Source organism: Pelecanus crispus, chromosome 16, assembly GCF_030463565.1.
Source record: "Pelecanus crispus isolate bPelCri1 chromosome 16, bPelCri1.pri, whole genome shotgun sequence".
In the NCBI taxonomy this organism is placed as follows: Eukaryota; Metazoa; Chordata; class Aves; order Pelecaniformes; family Pelecanidae; genus Pelecanus; species Pelecanus crispus.
The window spans coordinates 7,214,375-7,231,598 of record NC_134658.1 but is presented as its reverse complement, the minus strand read 5'-3'; the positions used below and the strand labels follow the sequence as shown (position 1 = coordinate 7,231,598).

Genomic DNA, 17,224 nt, shown 5'->3' with positions numbered 1-17,224 from the left:
TTCCGGTTCAAAGGGTGAACAGGACGGAAATACGTCACCGTCGCTATGGCGCCCGTGGGTGAGCTTCCGGGACTGAGGGGAGGCCGCTCCCGGGGCGGCGGGGAAGGGTTTGGCTTGAGCGGGGAACGCGGATTTCCCTTGGGAAGGGAAATAGCAACCGGCTGCACCTCTGCGGGGTCTTCCCTGAGGGGGGGACGAGGCGGCGGGATGGGCCCCGGGGGGGGCTGCCCTGAGGGTGGAGCAGGGCCATGGCCTGCACCCCTGCGGGGCAACCCCACGGGGACGTGGCCGTGGGTTTGCTCTGCTGTGAGGCCTTCCCTGAAGGGACAACATGGCCACAGAGGCTGGGCCTGCACTGGAGCCTTCCCTGGGGCCACGGGCTCGGCTGGCTCCGGTGCTTTCCTCGAGGGAGCATGGCCCCGTGAGGGGCCTGCCCTGAGGGGGATGTGGCTGCAGGCTGGGCTTGCTGCGGGCTTTTTCCCTGAGGGGAATGCATCAGCAGGCCCAGAGTGGGGTCCTTCACGATGGGAGACAGCAGTGAGCTGGGCTGGTGAAGGCTGTCCCTCGTGGCGGATGGCAGTGGGCCAAGCCAGGCCGTCTGCGGGGACATGAGGACGGGCTGACCCGCTGCGGGCCCTCCGAGGGTGGCGATGGCAGACCGGGCCGGTGTTCCCCCGGGGCCGTCAGGCCGCTGAGCCGAGGCTGTGCTGCAGGAGAGGCGGTGATGCTGGTGCTGGTGGCCGTGCTGTGGGGTAGCACCGGGCCATTCCTGCGGACGGGCGCGGCGGGGCTGGAGGAGGTGCGGCGCCAGGGCCGCCTGCAGCAGCTGCTGGCCGAGATCCGCTTCCTGGGCCTCAACTACAAGGTGCGACCCCAGCCGGGCTCCCCGGCCAGGGAGGTAGCCAGGTGTCAAACTGCCTTTGGGGTCATAGAATCATAGAACAGGATTGTAGAATCGTTTAGGCTGGAAAAGACCTTTAAGATCATGCATTCCAACCATTAGCCTGACACTACCAAGTCCACCACTAAACCAATTAAGGGGAGAGTAATAATTAATTTCATGTTTCCTGGCTTGGTGGCTGCATTATTTTATAATGAAAGTAAAACTAGAAAAGTAAAATAAGGTCATTCCTACCTGTTTACTTCTGACTCAATACTTTTACTTAAAATGTTAAATATTCCATCTATCGTCAGAATTCTTTATTCTCAGTAATATTTCATTTAATTGTCTATAGCACTGCTCTTCCTGTGCAGAATTGAGACCGCTTCCATAGGCAGCAGGTCATTAACCCTCATATCTTGCACAAATTAAGCACGGTCTGCCTTCTGCAGATTGGGGAACTGAGAGGTTGAGCAGCTTGTGACTAGCGGCAGAATCGCCAGCATGCCACGTTTCCGCTGCCAAACACGGCACGGGGTGAGCGGGTCTGGGCTCCTTCGCTGCCCGCTCGCTCGGGGGGTGCACGGTGGGTTTGGCAGCAGCAGCTGACAGGCTTGTGTTCCTCCTGCAGTACATGGTGCCGTTTCTGCTCAATCAAGGTGGATCTCTCCTCTTCTACCTCACCTTGGCATCTGCAGGTTAGTTCTTGTTGCTTTCATGGAGTGGGTCAGTTGGATTTTGGGAGGATCAGTGCTCTCACTCTAGTGACTCAGCTAAACACCAAGCAGCTGTCTGGTAATAATCACCAATAAAACAAGTGTCTTATGATTTCTACAAGATCATGCATGTTAAACTGTTTGTGTTAAAACTGTTCAATTTCAGATCTGTCCCTGGCAGTACCGCTCTGTAACTCCCTGGCTTTGATAGGCACGCTGGTGACTGGGAGGATTCTAGGAGAGGACATCGGTGGTAAAAGTAAGTTACGCTTAAAACATTTCCTCACATTGGCTCCTGCATCTGTTTGCTGACATAATAGTGCGGGCTACCCTCTGGTCTCCTGAAAAATAGCAAATACCCACACTAGTGAAGTCATAGCTCTTGCTACAGAAGCTGAAAAGGAAGTGAAACGGACTTGTAAGTGGGCAGGGCTGGTAAAGTTCAAGATAGAACTGGCTATCTAAGCTAACAGAGTTTACAGGCCTGAGCCTTTACCTAACTAGATATTTAACCATAAGAGCAGCACCAGATAATATGCCCACCATGGGAAAGGAATACCCCATAAGCCCCCAAATGTCAACACCCATCCTTCTTTCCTTTCCTTACATCCTACAACAACATTACCCTGCTCAGAAAGTCAGAAAATGGAGGAAACCTGAAAGCTTAAAAACACCAGGACCTGGCGCAGTAGCTGTAGGAATACACTGAGGTGGGTTTTTTTGTTGTTTAAGCCTGGTTCTCGCTGGCCAGCCGTAGAGCGTCAGCAACTTTTTCTTAGAAACATGCTTTGCCCAATGTACACGGGCAGACCAAACATCCAGCCCCCTTCAGAAGTCGCCTGGTCCAGGTCATGTCTAGCCAGACATTTATGCTATCCTATTCACCATGACATCAGAGCATCACGTATTTAGCGATGAGAAGAGCTGACTCGTGTTGAACTGTGTAAGTTCCCAACGTGTTACTGTTCATTTCTACAGGGGCTGTGGCAGGAATGCTGCTCACTGTCCTGGGAGTCACGCTCTGCGTAGCTGGCTCGTGAACGAGACGCAGCGAGAAGCAGAGGAAGAGGACCTGTTCAAAGGTAACCCCCGTGGCTGAAGGGGGGGCTTCTGGCTCAGCAGCAGACCGTTTGGCTCAGTTGGACCTAGGAAGCTGTATTTTGACAAACGGATGTCAAAAAACCTGAAAACGTGGACTATGTTCCCTGAGCACCAGGTGGAACAAGGCATGCTGCAAGGACATCCTATTTAATGTCTTGAGTTAAGGAATATTTTGCCCATGGGTGTTTCAAGGCAAGGATGATTGAATTGTCTTGTTCAGCACTGGAGGGATAGTAAATGGTTAATAAATCCTTCAACAGGAGCTTCTGGGACCAACTGTTTTTTCTGTAGAAGGCATCTATTTAGGAGCTCTCCCTTTCGTGGCTAAGCACATGGAAGGGTGTTTTTCTTTGCAGTGAAATTATCAGTTCAAAATCCCAGGTAGATCACAGAAGAAAAAAATCTTTGTTACCCTTGTAATTAATCAGGAACACTAGGGAGGAAAATACAGAAAGCCTTGCACAGAGAGGGTTAATACAAGAGCTGTTTATTACTGTGACTTCCTAAATCGGGCAGATGCTCCTAAAACAAGCTAACAAAAACAAGTTGTATATATTTTTGGGAACAAGTTTGATTGCTGTAAACATTATCCAAGCATTCCAAATCAGAGGCACAACGATGTGATGAAATCTCTTTATAAGTATCTGAGATAGAACAAACTTCCTGGCATGCATTTTGTTATAAAGGCATGTATTCTGTTTGGTAATTCTTCATTCCCAAGTTTAGACACAAACCAGTTTAATTAGAGTGCTGAAAAGCAGCCGTCTCCTCTGCCACATCATCACACTATAGAGATGAGGAAAGGGGGAAGATCTTCATTATTTAACGACACTGCACATCTGATTAATTGTTCACCGGTACTCTGCTTCTCCAGCCCAGATGGTGAGGGTGCTTGAATTCAGAAGAGTTTGTTAATTCCTCAAAAAGCTTGGCCAGTCTGTGGTGTTACACAAACCTAGGATTCACCTGCTTTTGTTGTCTGCAGCTGTGCAGATAGCCATGTACCCAACTGTCACTCTCCCATCATGGTCCCTTTGTGAACTCTTCAGAGCTCTTTGCTGCCCAGGGCAACATCACTCGGTGCTTTTCATCCTCAGAGTCGCTGGCATCCCTTTTCCTTGCCACAGTCTTCTGTGATTTCTCTCTAGTCCGTGCCTTTTTACAGCGAGAAAGAAATACCATTATTAATGTAGCACTTTGCTATTACAGAAAGATTCTGGGATCAAATTCCTGGATTCCGTTTCCAGACTTACCACGGCTTTGGTATGCAAACCTGGGTCTCTACATTAAATTCAAAGGTAGTTTATTTAATACCTAATGATTCTCTCCCACTGCAGAGGGGAGCTATGACACTCGGATAATGACAACGGTATAGCAGCGCGATCTGGGCGGGGGGAAGCCAACGGAAAGCATCGGCACCAGAGTGCCCACGCCATTGAGAAATGCCTGCCCGGCCTCTAAAGCAAACACGGGACGTCAGGCTCCCCAGTGAGCCAAGAAGTCAGGAACCATTAGTTAATTCTTTACTAGGGCTTTCTCCAATTTAAGTTCAAAGGAGTTGTTTTCCTTTGAAGTTCTAATTAATCCAAAGAGACTACCTAGGCAGAATTGTGAATCACCTACAATATAACGCGTGTCATCCCATTACATCAATTCTAAATGTCCTTATGAAAAGTTTAAAACATTAATATGCCACAAACAATAAGCATCTTGCAGACATTTTTTCACGCAGAATTTTGTTTTAAAAAGAACTGCTTTTTTCCCCCCTTTTAAAAAAGGATTTAAACTGGTTACTATCTAATAAATGCGTTTAGTCATTTTTATGAATTACATGTTTATTCTGTGCCAGCTTCTAAGCTTCACCTGGCTACAGGCAAGTTCTGCTTCACAAGATATATCTGGGGGTACTGCATTTTAGTGTAAGAAATCTGAACACAGCCAGGAAGGTCTTACACACTTCATAGAACCATTAAGTGGAATAAATACCTTACTGTGGTGTATCATTTTGGCTTTTGGTATAAGTTCTTCTGCAACTCTCTGGAACAGGAGTAAGGATAAAAGTAGTACACACAAAAAAAAAAAAAATCCAGGAAAGACTTTGATATCCTTACTGCAGTGGGAAGCTGTAACTCTCACGTTCTAGAAGGGAAATGTTCATTACCCAGCTGACAGCCTCTCAGCTTTCAAAAAAATGCAAAGCCCTGCAGTTACGCACTGTCCTCTGGTTTCTGAAGTTCCCCCTCGTGGTTACTTTCATTTTTACACATTGTAGAGAGAAGTGCAGTGCTTTGTAAACCTAGCGAATAGGACTTAAAACAAGTGAGAAAACTGAAGGACTTCCCCAAGCAATTGCTATGAACTATTGACAGATGTGTTCTCACAGGCTGGCTCTGAAGGGCTGGCTGTTAGATTTGGCCTCCCTGCTGTGCAAAACCTGCAGCACTGACAGATTCCAGTGGGACCATGAGCACTTCCCTGCAGCAGCGAGACTCCTAACAGGGCAGAAAATAATTTCTCAGACCTGATCAATGGGTACGTCCACCCTTGTGTGTTCGTCCTCTTTTACTTCCTGGGCATCTCGCATCTCCTTCCAAGGCTCTCTGGTTTTATAAACACTTTCTTCTGTGAGGAGAAGAAAAGAAAAAAGCTGTTCAATGGGTATGGCAGATAGCCACAGCCTTGTCTTGCTGAGGCTACAGAAAGGTCCTCCTCCATGCCCAGATGAGGAGAGGAAAGAAGCAGAAATACAGAAGTTATTGGATGCATCACTGCTTTCTTTCAGTGCATCTGCAGGTATTTTGTCCTTTAGCATCAAACTAAACCCAGTCTTCCTCTACACCTATAGCAGTGTCCTTTACCTTGATCAGGCCAGTGCTGCACATTCCTGTAGCTCCTTCTGTTTTGTCCTGCACGGACAGGTTTAGCATGGAAAATGGACTCTTCCTCTTTGAGGCGAGATTTCCTGGCTTGCCTTTGCAGTTGTGGAAAAGCAGCTGGGATCTTGTCTTTCTCTGCAGCTCCTATGGTCTGCACCCCGCGACTGTCCAGCTGAAAGCATTTGTCACACACTTCTGATAGGCCTTCTTGATAAAACAGTTTATAAAACAAGAGAAGTTTTGCAGGGCAATTCCCTAAACACTGCAACTTTCCCCTGTGACCCTTGATCCTGACTGGTACAAAGCTGTAACACTGCATTCTCTGACCGGGGTTTTAAGTTGATACTACAAATGAAACAGATACAGGGAACACATAAAACACTTTTTGCAGTCACTACTACCTGTTGAGGTGGTTCAGCAAGAGCAGAGTCACCAGCTCTGTCCCAGGAGGGGGCACAGAGTTCACCAAACTGAAAACAAACAAAAAAAAGGAAACAAATTTTAAAAGCAAATAGCACAGATAGCACGGATGCACATTTCAATGGACAGTCTAGGACAGCCCAGCTGCTGTATCTGTAGTCTCTGTTGGGCAGTGAGCACAGTGAGCAGGAAAGATATCCTAGCTCCAGGATGAATTCTCCCTGCCCATCAGCCAAAAAGGAAAAGAGGTAAGCAAGGCCACCTTAAGGAGTTTTTCTTCAGGCAGTGAGATTTAATTCAAGTGTGATCTGGCCACGTAGCTGTCTCTAGCTCCTCTCCTTTGGAGAGATGCTGTAGCCATGGCAATTGGGAAGGGAGATTGCTGTACACATCCACTGCTCATGGCGGGATGCCTGCACAAAAGCAACTGTGATCGTAGCACAAACAGTCCCGTGCCAGCTGAGCCACCTACCCTTCTGCGGTATTTTTTGCGCCTGCTATTTGGGTTGTTCCTGTAACAAAGAAGAGGCAGATTCTCAGCATCAGGCAGAAGTCAGCTGTAGGAGGACACGATCTCGCCTTTTCCCGTAAGAAAGGGCCCCCGGAGGTGTTTTTTCTCAGCACAGGTAGAGCACGCTCCGCAGCAGCACACATTCCTGTTATATTGCGCTGCCCACAACAGGCCTGTGACATTCAGTGCCCTAATGGGCAGGTGCTCCTCAGTGCTTGATGAACACTTCACTGAGAAACAACCAAACCCCTTGCTTTCTCCAGCACTGAGCTCTGGATTTCAGGGGCTAACCCTTACACCGAAAGCTTTGAAAACACATTCTTTCTTCCTAAACTTCCAACACATGGAGGAAAACTCAAGCCTCAAAGCCGACAGCACTGAACAAGAGGGCTACAAAAAGGATGGCTTTAGCTGAAGACCACCAGGGAGAGGATTCTTTAAACCATTTAGCCACAGCCTACGTACCACAGCGTCTTGTACACAGAATCCTGGGGCACCAGCAGCTCAAAGTAAGGCAGTTTTTTGTACTCCTCATTTCCCACTGCCACATAGTAATTGCCATTCACCAGCTCCTCCCCGCCAGACACCTGGGTTCCGTCCAGCCTGCAGAGCCTCGAGGAAGAGACAGCAAAGGCTTCAGAGCTGTCACAAGACTGTGAACAAGCCCTCAGCGTGGAAGCAAATATGTGCAAACAGGAGCGAGACAAGTCAGAGAGCATCAATCAGTATTACTCCAAGGAAGTACACCGAAATACTACACCCAGTGATCAGCAAGATGCAGTAGATCTCGGCTTTCTCCTTGGGTGTCAGTAAATAGACGTATGAGGGGAAGGTAGGCTGTATTTGAATCATAGAATCATTTGTTGGATAAAAGCCCCTCTTCTGTAGACATAAAATCCTTTTTATGCTATGCTTTACTGTTTGCTTATTGCTTTTTCACCAGACCACCAGCAACATCAGCTCTCCTAAGAAAGCACTCAGGACATTGGGGTTATCTCCGAATTAAAGATGGGAAAACCTGAAAAGCAAATGAGTTTGCAAAAGCAGATTAGAAGTGGCCATCTGGATTCCCAGTCCTCTGTGCTAACCAGAGCTGCTTATGTTCTGGACATAGGGAAAGGGGAGCGAGCAGTGCCTTATCTGGATACCCACTTGTTAACAGCTCCGCTGCGCAGGTCGGCTTTCTCTGTCAGCGTGGCCAGGAGCGCATCCCACTGCTGTGGGGTGCTCTGGGAGAGCAGCAGTGGGAAAGGAGGGCTCAGCAAATCCCCGTTCCGGAAAACACTGCAGTAGAAACAACCCAGAGCATGCAATGAGCCAGTATTCCTGTGGCTGTGGAAGGTGGGGAAAAAAGCCAGCCACTGGTGCCTGGACAATATTTACAACAAATAATTCTGGTAGAAGCTGGGAATTGCCCCTGTGGGGCAGCATTCCCAGGATCTCACAGAGAAATTCCCTCCTCCAGCCTCCAAAAACATTCCCAGAGCCCCACCAAGGAGAAAACACGGAGGCACTCACTGTATCATGCAGGGCAGGTGGGTGTGCTTCTGCCATCGCACCAAGACGTTCGACTTCCAGGGAGCTACAGTGCGGAACTAGAGACCGAGTTCAGTGCACAAGAACAGCGACAGCCCTGGCACCGAGCCTCCCAGGGCTGTTCCCTTTTCTCCGTCCGGAGCTGCCTGCCCTGGGACACTGCCTGCCCTGCCTTGACACTTGCTGCTGCTAGGTGGGGTTTGTTGTCAGCAACGCCAAGGCTGGAGAGGCTCTTCACATAGCTGAGCACATTCCAAAATTGCCAGCGAACCTCTGAGCACAGATCCTTCCCCTGCGCCATTAAGGGGGGGCGGAAGGTACACAGCAGCAGCCCCAGCGCTGTCTCACGTGTCCTACCGATTGCCGCGGCGCTTTTGCCTGATCTCCACAGGCACCTCGCAGCCTTAAATCTCAGCTTCAGTTTCATCAGTGCCAGCCCTAATGTCCCTCACACCTCCCTGCTCGTTCTGCGCTCCCACCTGCCCCTGCTCAGCTCGGGGACTCACCTGCAGACCGTCACCGTTCCTCATCCCACGGAGCTCCTTCCTTCCGTGATTTAAATACCTGTGAGAACAAGACGACAATGTTGCCACCTACCAACTGGGCTGGGACTGGCTAAAGAGCAGTGAGCAAATGTCGGCCTGCTCTGCCTTGGAGCATCGCCACCAGATGCGTGGGTCGCTTATTTGGGTCACTTCTGAAACAATGGTCCGGGTGCCTCACCTCATGGTCTCCCAGAACTTCAGCCTAAATTAAAGTCTGCTACATTTAAGAAATTCCCAGCCAAATACCAACCATTTCAGATTCCCATGCTAAAGACACCCAGAACATTTTATTCCTTTGTGTTAATCACTGATCAAGGCTCCAAGGGCCAACTGCTGTTAATGCATCCTGGATGCCTCCTCAACAAAATGCAGTATACACCCAGGGAGCCAAATTCATGGGGCACACCCCCACACCACACACACCCCCCCCCCCGAATCAAGTGATATATCATGGAACATCTTTAGCCCTCTGTATTTCAGGGTGAACCAAACCAGCTCTAATTCAAGGCTTAGAAGACAAAAAACCCCTCCATCAAACCAAAGCAAAAGTATTTGTCAGTGGAGACAGCGCGACTGCCAGCTCTGCCAAGGAAGCGGGCAGCAGAACCTCCCACATGCCACGAAATAGGGTGCACGGGAGGCAGAGCGGCACCGATCACAACATCCTGCCAGAGAACGCGTGCCTCCCCTAACGTGTTTTCTTCTGAGAGTCAAGTGACCTTATCAGGAATATTTGCATTTTCCAAGTGAACTGGAATGTAGGAAAAGAAACTAACTGGTCTCTCTTTTTTGCTGGGTTTGTACCCCTCTTACCTCTTTTTTCCATTCACACCCCGAAACATTCCCCACAGAGGTGATCTAAAGCTGTTTACCAACCCCAGAGACCAAAGGGCCGTCTACTCACTCGAGCCTTTTGAACTTTTCAAAGCCCGCAGCCACGTACTGGCACCCGTCCCGCAGGTCCCCCAGCTCAGCGACGCGATGGCCGTGCCTGGGTGTGTAGAGGTTCCTCACAGCCAAGGGTGCGCAAATGCTCTTGGTCAACTCATTCAGAAATGCCTCAAAGGTCAGGAACCGCCGCTGGTTCACTACAACCTTCCTCCCGGGGAAGAAGGGGTCACCATTGCGATAAACCACCACGTTCTTGGCTGGAGGTGCCAGGGCTAAGCCACAGGAGCTCATCCCCTGTGGGTCAAGCGAGCCCCGCTGACCACCGAGGCAAAGAGACCACCGTGGGGTGCGGAGGAGAGCCCCGGCCAGCCTCCTGCCGAGCCCAAACCCTTCCGACCAGCCACCCTCACGCTCTGCCGTCCCTCCCCAGCGCAGTCTGGTGCGACGGGCTGTCTCCATGGACGCAGGCCCAGCAGGAGGAAGGTGTGGGCCCATCTGGAGGCCACATCAAACAACCTGCAGAGCACTTTCGTATTGGAGAACCAGGAACCACACGGCTCTTTAACCGTCAAATGCCAAGTACTGTGAGCTCCCTCACCAGCCGCTGCAGCCACCAGGCTCAGATTAACAAGCTTGGAGGTATGTGCCAGTATCTTTATGGCAGCAGCTCACATCCCATCCAGAGCGGCGCTGGCCAGAAGCTGTCACCCCCTTGCCATGGCTTGCTGCCTGCATGGGAAGCACAATGGCTTTCTGTCCTGTGCGTACTGGGCAAACATCCACGTCCCAGCAGACACACCACCCTTTGCACTGAACAGGTTGCCGTGGGTTGAAACGGGCCACGAACTCGCTTGGCTCTGCCCAGGAGAGGAAGGCAAGCCAGGCAGGAATAGACAGATTCAGAGACGAGCTTCAGGAAAGCTTTTTTATTCACAAACAAATCGCCATTATCAGGAACAGCAAGATACCTCTGCCCTATGGCAAGAGTGACCGCTCAGTCAGCAGGAACGCAGAGTGTTTGCACAGAAGACTCGGGGTCACAGTAGGGAACCGCAGCACCACGTGGAAAGGCCCTTTCGAACGCCATTAACTAGAGCAACGTATAGACAAAGCGCCAAACCCTGTACATCCTCACTTGCTCCCTCAAGCACCGCTCCAGGTGACTCGGCCACACAGAGAGATGTTACCACGGCCAGAGACGTGCAAGTCGGGAACCAAGCCTCATCTCCTGAAGGTCAGGTTTGCTGTGCCATCGCTGCCTGCCAGCTGCAGAGGAACGTTAGGAAACTCTCCTCCTAGCTTAGTACTTCAGCTGGGTGTTCCCCAAAGCCTACCCCGAGCGCTTGGAGATCCCCAATATTGCCGAGCTGCGACGTGCAGAGCCATCCCAAATACACAGCTCGGATACCGATACGGGTCACCCACAGTTCAGTGGAGAAGAGCTTATTCCTGCAGGTTCAAAGCACCTGCTGCCTTCAGGCACTGTAGTTCCACCACAAGCAGTCAGCTGGTCAGAAAGCACCTTCTGTAAGTGACACTCTTCCCAGCCTCGATTTTTCCCTAGGACCATCGAGCTCAGCCAACATAAATAGGGTTCCTGTGGAAGGAGGCCTCGCTGGGACTCCCTCCAGGACACGCAACAACCTCCCTGGCTTTGCAGTGACGTTTAATCCCTGCTTTGACCAAATACTCACATTTAAAAGAAATAAAAGGCTTTCTTGCCACATTCACCTTAAGTGGGAAACGTCAACCCACAGAACTGGAGTCCCCCTAAGCTGCTGCTGCCCCTGAGGTCACATCACGACTGCGATGCTGCAGCTCCGCTGCTTCTCCACGCCAACACGAGTGCCCCACGTGCTGGGGAATGCCCTCCTAAGGGTCAGGAGTCCCCAGCCTCTGTTTCAGCATCAAGTACTGCGAGAGAAAGAAAACCAAGCAGTAAGGATTAAATCCCAGAGACCTACAAGTAGGAAAGCACCCACCCTTGCAGCTTAGCCAGCAAAATCACTGCACTTGGCCAGAAGACGCCCAAGCCTCGCCCTTCAAGCAATGCGAACAGCAGCTCGCTGAGCTCGCCGGTGCCTAGGTATGTACCATGGCATTGTACAGACAGGATAAATGTCCCCGCAGCAGGCCAGGAGCAAAGCTCGGCACCAGATCTAAACAGCTCCTGTTTTCCTTCATCATTCCTTTTTTTTTTTTCCCCGCCCCGAGAAGGAAAAAAAAAGGGCACTGCCATCATCCAAACCAATCCTTGGGTAACCGAACCGTCACTGTTCAACCCCAGTCCCACCACAGACAGCACCACTCTGGCTGCAGATGGGCACTGGTCTGACCCCCTGGTTTGGAAGAGGCAGGGTCAGGCCCTTACGTTTTTACGGCTGACGATAGCTTGTTGCAACCACAGCAGCTCCATGATCAAGTGATTTCTGTAGGACTGGAGACCAGAACGAGTTCGAGGAAGCTCCTTTATGTCCTCAAGTGGGATTTCTGCAAGGAAACGGAAGAATAACCTATTATTAGAACAAAGATTCAGATTGCACCTACTGTCTCTCCGACACCGAGTTGTTCTAACCTCTCCAGGACATTCTCAAGGATTTGGTTCTCCCAGGCCCTACTGTACCCCTGGCACTCACCACCAGGTCACTCGGACCACGCAGGAGAGCGCACAGCCCCGGGCCACGCTGCACGCCGGCTCCCAACTCTTACCCGTGCAGGCTTCAAGGGACTCGGCCTCCAGGACAGCGCTGTCCCACACAGAGCACACGCTGCTCTTGTTCTGCCAACCCTCGCTGTCTGCTGGGGCACTGCACACCTTTTCGGTGCATTTATCGGCATCAGCCCCGAGATTTGAGGGGCTCACTACATTGCCTTCGCCCGCGGAGCTCAGTTCTTTCTCGCTTTGCAGCTGGGCTGTAGGTTTCACGCTGCTGCAGCCGCAGTCCCGTTCTGGTTCAGAGGCGCCCAGCTCCTCCTGTGGTTTTTCTGCGCTGGCCTCGTCACTCAGTACAGCCTCCCATGGACCTGAAGGTTTCCCTTGTGTTGACTTCTAAAGGGGCAACGTGTGAGAGATTAAACAAATATAAAAGAAAACATAAAGATCTGAAAGGTGGCTCTGCTGTGGGCCAGAGGCTCTGTCCCAGCCAAAGATCTGCCGTTAGCAGCGCTCCTGCTGCCACACCGACATGCTCTGGTTTGAGCCATCGAGACTTTTTAAAGGCATCTTCCTCCAGAAGTGGCAAAAACATTAGAGAGCAGCAAAAACATTAGAGAGCGGTGCTCAGCTGCCGCAGGAGCGGGTCCGACCGTTCAGTACGGCCCAGGGGCAAGACCCGCAGGAGCCACCTGCGCAGGTCAGGCATTTGACTTTGCCCAGAGGAAGAAATCCTGCCAGGGCCTCAGGAGCACAAGTCAAGGAGAGTCTTACAGGCCTCGGCCATGTAATTATTGTTTTTAATTTGGTAGAATTACAGGTTCCTGGGACTATGCCGCAAAAGCATCGTCTGCCCAGTCTGCCAGGCCACACCACCCGCCGTGCCCCGTGCTCCCCCCGCAGATGGGGCTGCAGAAGCCCCTGCCCGCCCTGACGCACGGACCTCGGGGACAAACACGGGCCGCGGCAGGAACCGTCCCCTCCACTCCAGCTGGCTCAGGTCTCCTTCGATCTCCCGCACCACCTCCTCGTACTCTGCCCGCAGGCTCTGAAGGCGCTTCCGCAGCAGGTAACCCCTGACGCAGGCCTGCGGGCACGGGGTGGGGGTGCTGCCAGAGCCAGCGAGGGCCCCCCCGCCGCCCCCTTTGCCCCCCTCGCCTCCCCTTTGCCCCCCTCGCCTTCCCCTTTTCCCCCCTCGCCTTCCCCTTTGCCCCCCTCGCCTTCCCCTTTGCCCCCCTCGCCTTCCCCTTTGCCCCCCTCGCCTTCCCCTTTTCCTCCCTCGCCTTCCCCTTTGCCCCCCTCGCCTCCCCTTTGCCCCCCTCGCCTTCCCCTTTGCCCCCCTCGCCTTCCCCTTTGCCCCCCTCGCCTTCCCCTTTGCCCCCCTCGCCTTCCCCTTTGCCCCCCTCGCCTTCCCCTTTGCCCCCCTCGCCTTCCCCTTTGCCCCCCTCGCCTTCCCCTTTGCCCCCCTCGCCTTCCCCTTTGCCCCCCTCGCCTTCCCCTTTGCCCCCCTCGCCTTCCCCTTTGCCCCCCTCGCCTTCCCCTTTTCCCCCCTCGCCTTCCCCTTCTTCCCCCTCGCCTTCCCCTTCTTCCCCCTCGCCTTCCCCTTTTCCCCCCTCGCCTTCCCCTTTTCCCCCCTCGCCTTCCCCTTCTTCCCCCTCGCCTTCCCCTTCTTCCCCCTCGCCTTCCCCTTCTTCCCCCTCGCCTTCCCCTTTTCCTCCTCCCCACGCACAAGGAGCAAACGCGTCCCACGGCTGGAAGCAAGGCAGGCTTTAATAAGCGGCTGGAGCAGGGCCCCCACGGGACCCCCACCCAGCCGGGCACCCCCACGGGTCCCTTCCAGCTCCGCAGCCCCCTCCCTTCCCCGGGATGCCCCCTCCCAGCCGCCTCCCCCCACAGGGACCCCCACAGCCGCCTCCCCCCACGGGCCCCCCGTCAGCCATGTTCCCTCACGAGTGTCCCCCTCACCGGGCCCCCCCCAGCCGGGCCCCCCCGGGTTCCCCCAAGCCCCCCGGCCCGGGCGGGCCCCCACCTGCAGGCGGGTCACGGCGCGGAGCAGCCGCCGCCACCCCTCCGCCTCCGCCTGCGGCCCCAGCGCCGCGGCCATGGCAGCCGCCGCCACCGCCCCGCCAACCGGGCGCCGCCTGATGGCGTCATCTGCCCGCGCCGCCAAGCCCCGCCCCCTGGCCGCCGCCGCCCGTCGCTGCGGGCCCCACCAAAATGGCGGCGGGGGGGGGGGGGGGGGTCCCGTAGGGCCCGGCCAGCCCCGCTGTCCCCGCGTTGCGTGACCGGTGTCGCCTCCATCGGCCCTTCCGCGGGGGGGTAGCCCCGGTGCGAGGCTCCCGTGGGGTCTCCCGGTGGCGGCCACCCCCCAGCCGGGCCGGGCGCAGGGTCAGGCCGCCGCGTCCTCGGGGTCGGGGCTCTCTGCCAGGTGCAGCTTCTGGCTGAGCGTGGGTCAAGGGAAAGCGCTGCGGGGACGCGCCGTTCCCCCCGCCACCACCACTGTCACTATCATTGCCACCGTCATTGCCACCGTCACTGTCACCATCACCACCACCACCGCCATCACCGCCACTGCCATGGCCGCCACCCGCCATGGCCGCCACCGCCATGGCCGCCCCCGCGCCTAGCCCAGGATACATGGAGCTGCTGAGCTCCTCCAGCTGCGGGAGGCAAAGGCAGAGGCTGAGGTGCCGGCGGGGAGGCCAAGGCCAGCGGGGATCCTGGCCGTGGCAGCGGGGCCAGGCGCGGGCGAGGGGGGTGACGCTCACGTGTGCCAGCAGCTGGTCCAGGTTCCTGTCAGCCGCCACTTTCTTCTGCTCCTCGGGGAGCTCCTCCACGCAGCCGTCGAGGCCGAAGTGGAGCCGCGCCAGCTTCTCCTGCATCTCCCGCACGTGCTCCAGCTGCTCGAAGGAGCACTCCTTCCCTGCACCCGCGGGTGGGAGCCGTCACGGCCCGCCAGCCCCGAGCCCCCCTAGACCCCCGGCCCCCCAGCCCCTCACCGAAGGCCTGCAGCTTTCCCGAGTGGAAGTCGCTGAGGAGGCTGAGCAGCCCCCCCTCCATCTCGCAGACGTCCGAGACGTCGGTGAGGAAGCTGTGCTGCAGCGGGGCCCCCCGCGCCGCCCCCGCGCCACCCGCCCGCGCCCGCTCCTTGCTTGTCCTGCATGGGGAATGGAGAGGCTGGCGTCGCCTGGACCCCGCCCGGCCCCGCACCAGAGGGGCTGCGGGGGGCTGGCGGTCACCCCCGCGCTGGCACTGACCGCCTGAGCCGGGCGCGCTGCCTGGGCGAGGGCAGGGTGGGCAGCGGCAACGCGAAGGACGTGCTCTTGCTGGGGGGCAGCGGCTGTGGGGCCCCGGCAGGCGCTGGCTGGGCCGAGCAGTCCTTGGGGCTCCGCTTCTTCCTCCGGTCCTCCATCCCAAAGGGCGCGGGGGCACCGGAGCCGCGGGGCGGGGATCCTGCGTGGGACGGACGCAGCTCTTGGCAGCCCCTTCCCTGCGCCCTCTCGTCCACGGAGAGGACGGCTCTGCCCCGAGCTGGCGGGGATTGGGGTCCCCCCAGGGAGCAGCGCCGGGACGGTGCCACCCCTCCTGCCTCAGCCTGCGGTGCGGCGGAGGGGCCCCGGGACCCTCGGCGCAGCAGCGTGCCGGCCACGGCCACGTGTGAGCCGCAGCGGGGCTCCACGGGCTGCCGGGCTCAGGCCGCGCTATCCCGGCGTCCGTGCTGGAGCATCGCGGAGCAAAGCGGGGCCCGAACAGCGGCTGGGAGCTGCTGGCCTGGCCTTGGTGCTCAGCGTCTTCCCCAGCGCTGTGGAAAAGAGGATTTCGGCCACGCGTGCCCCGGGGCTGAGCGACCCCAGCTGCCCTCAGCTGGGCAGCGACCGCGGGGGGACCCGTCACCCCCGAGCCACTGGCCAAGCCCCCCCTGCCCCGGGGCCCTTCGTGGCGGCGGGATGGGGCTGCGGGAGCCCCTTTGTCCGCAGCCTCCGGCCACCCTCCCCGAGCGCCACGGCTGCGTGGGGGGCACTGACCTGCGCCAGGCCCCGGTCCGGCCTGCGGTGCCGACCCGGCTGTGTCCCCAAGCCCACCGGATGCCCCGAGCCCACCGGACACCCGTCCCCGAGCCCGCCGGACACCCCAAGGCCGCTGGACACCGGTCCTGCAGCCCCGGGGCTGGGATTTGCATTTAAAGGGAAAGGGAACTTCCTCCGGCGTGTCCCCAGGGCGGTGGCACTGCCGGACACCGGACGCCCGCGCGGCGTCGCAGGGTGGCCGGGCCTGGATGCAGCCTCAGCGCTGGCATCAGCTTCGTGCGGGCGCGGGGGAGAGGGTGGGATCCGGCCCGCGGTGCCGCAGAGCTGGCACGGGCACGGCGGCCGCGTTGGCACAGCGAGGGCCTGGCGTGGGCGGTGGGGTCCCTTCCCCTGTGCCTTCCCCACGGGTGCCCCGGTGTCACCGCCTGCCACCCCCTTCGGCCACCCCGGTTTACCTCGAGTCCCCCCAGCCTCACCAGCCTCGTGCTTTGCCTCCAGCCCTCGCACAGAGGCGAGATTAGAGAGGGGTCCCATCCCTGGCGTAAGCAGAACTGAACGTGGCTTCTTATTTAAATCCTTGCAGGATTTTAAGCCAATCTTAGACATTTTGGAGCCAATGCAGACGCCAGGGACTGGCCGTCAGGGGTTCGATACCGCCAGTGCCAGGACGCAGCACACGGCGCTTGGTAGCCGCCCCAGTGAGATGCCCCGGGGACAGACCCAGCGCCCGGACGTCCCGTTGCCGTTGCTGCAGAAGATCCCTGGGAAGGGCCAGGGCCGGTGGAGCCGGGGAAGCCGTGCCCAGCAGAGGCTGGTGTGGCCTCACACTCCTGCCCCAAACCTTCACTCCCAAACGTGGCCTAATGAATGAGAAACTACAGAGGCAGCAGCAGCGAGGTTGGGTGTGTTTTTGTTGGATATGAAGACACATACGATAGCCCCCACAGAGGTCATCTGTACTGTAACAGGGAAAAGAAAAAAGGAAAAAAAAAAAGGGGGTGCGTTTAGCAACTTTCTAAGAGGTTTTTCTTTTACTGAAAGAGCGGGAAGAGATGTCCAGAGCCCAG

The 17,224-nt window shown here is 55.9% G+C and overlaps 4 protein-coding genes across 5 annotated transcripts; 1 reads left to right on the top strand and 3 right to left on the bottom strand.

Moving 5' to 3' along the window:
- Positions 1–45: 45 nt before the first annotated feature.
- Positions 46–2,922, top strand: TMEM234 (transmembrane protein 234). The gene is made up of 5 exons (XM_075722065.1): positions 46–58; positions 714–865; positions 1,512–1,578; positions 1,763–1,855; positions 2,575–2,922. The coding sequence occupies exons 1-5, from the start codon at positions 46–48 to the stop codon at positions 2,634–2,636; spliced, it is 387 nt and encodes a 128-aa protein (XP_075578180.1). The 3' UTR covers positions 2,637–2,922.
- Positions 2,923–3,120: 198 nt separating this feature from the next.
- On the bottom strand, positions 3,121–9,767 carry DCDC2B (doublecortin domain containing 2B). The gene is made up of 6 exons (XM_075722062.1): positions 9,490–9,767; positions 8,547–8,604; positions 8,023–8,099; positions 7,657–7,788; positions 6,970–7,116; positions 3,121–3,852 (listed from the first exon to the last, which is right to left on the bottom strand). Exons 1-6 carry the CDS (start codon positions 9,765–9,767, stop codon positions 3,771–3,773), a joined length of 774 nt encoding a protein of 257 aa, XP_075578177.1. The 3' UTR covers positions 3,121–3,770.
- Positions 9,768–11,332: 1,565 nt separating this feature from the next.
- Positions 11,333–14,233, bottom strand: IQCC (IQ motif containing C). The gene is made up of 5 exons (XM_075722064.1): positions 14,159–14,233; positions 13,073–13,216; positions 12,186–12,522; positions 11,848–11,966; positions 11,333–11,390 (listed from the first exon to the last, which is right to left on the bottom strand). The coding sequence occupies exons 1-5, from the start codon at positions 14,231–14,233 to the stop codon at positions 11,349–11,351; spliced, it is 717 nt and encodes a 238-aa protein (XP_075578179.1). The 3' UTR covers positions 11,333–11,348.
- A 285-nt stretch (positions 14,234–14,518) lies between these two features.
- On the bottom strand, positions 14,519–15,541 carry CCDC28B (coiled-coil domain containing 28B). 2 transcript variants are annotated; one of them, XM_075722051.1, is made up of 5 exons: positions 15,387–15,541; positions 15,129–15,286; positions 14,898–15,052; positions 14,767–14,789; positions 14,519–14,570 (listed from the first exon to the last, which is right to left on the bottom strand). In XM_075722051.1, the coding sequence occupies exons 1-5, from the start codon at positions 15,539–15,541 to the stop codon at positions 14,519–14,521; spliced, it is 543 nt and encodes a 180-aa protein (XP_075578166.1). The 2 variants fall into 2 exon arrangements, with proteins under 2 accessions (XP_075578166.1, XP_075578165.1); XM_075722050.1 differs by having other exon boundaries at positions 14,767–15,052.
- Positions 15,542–17,224: the final 1,683 nt, after the last annotated feature.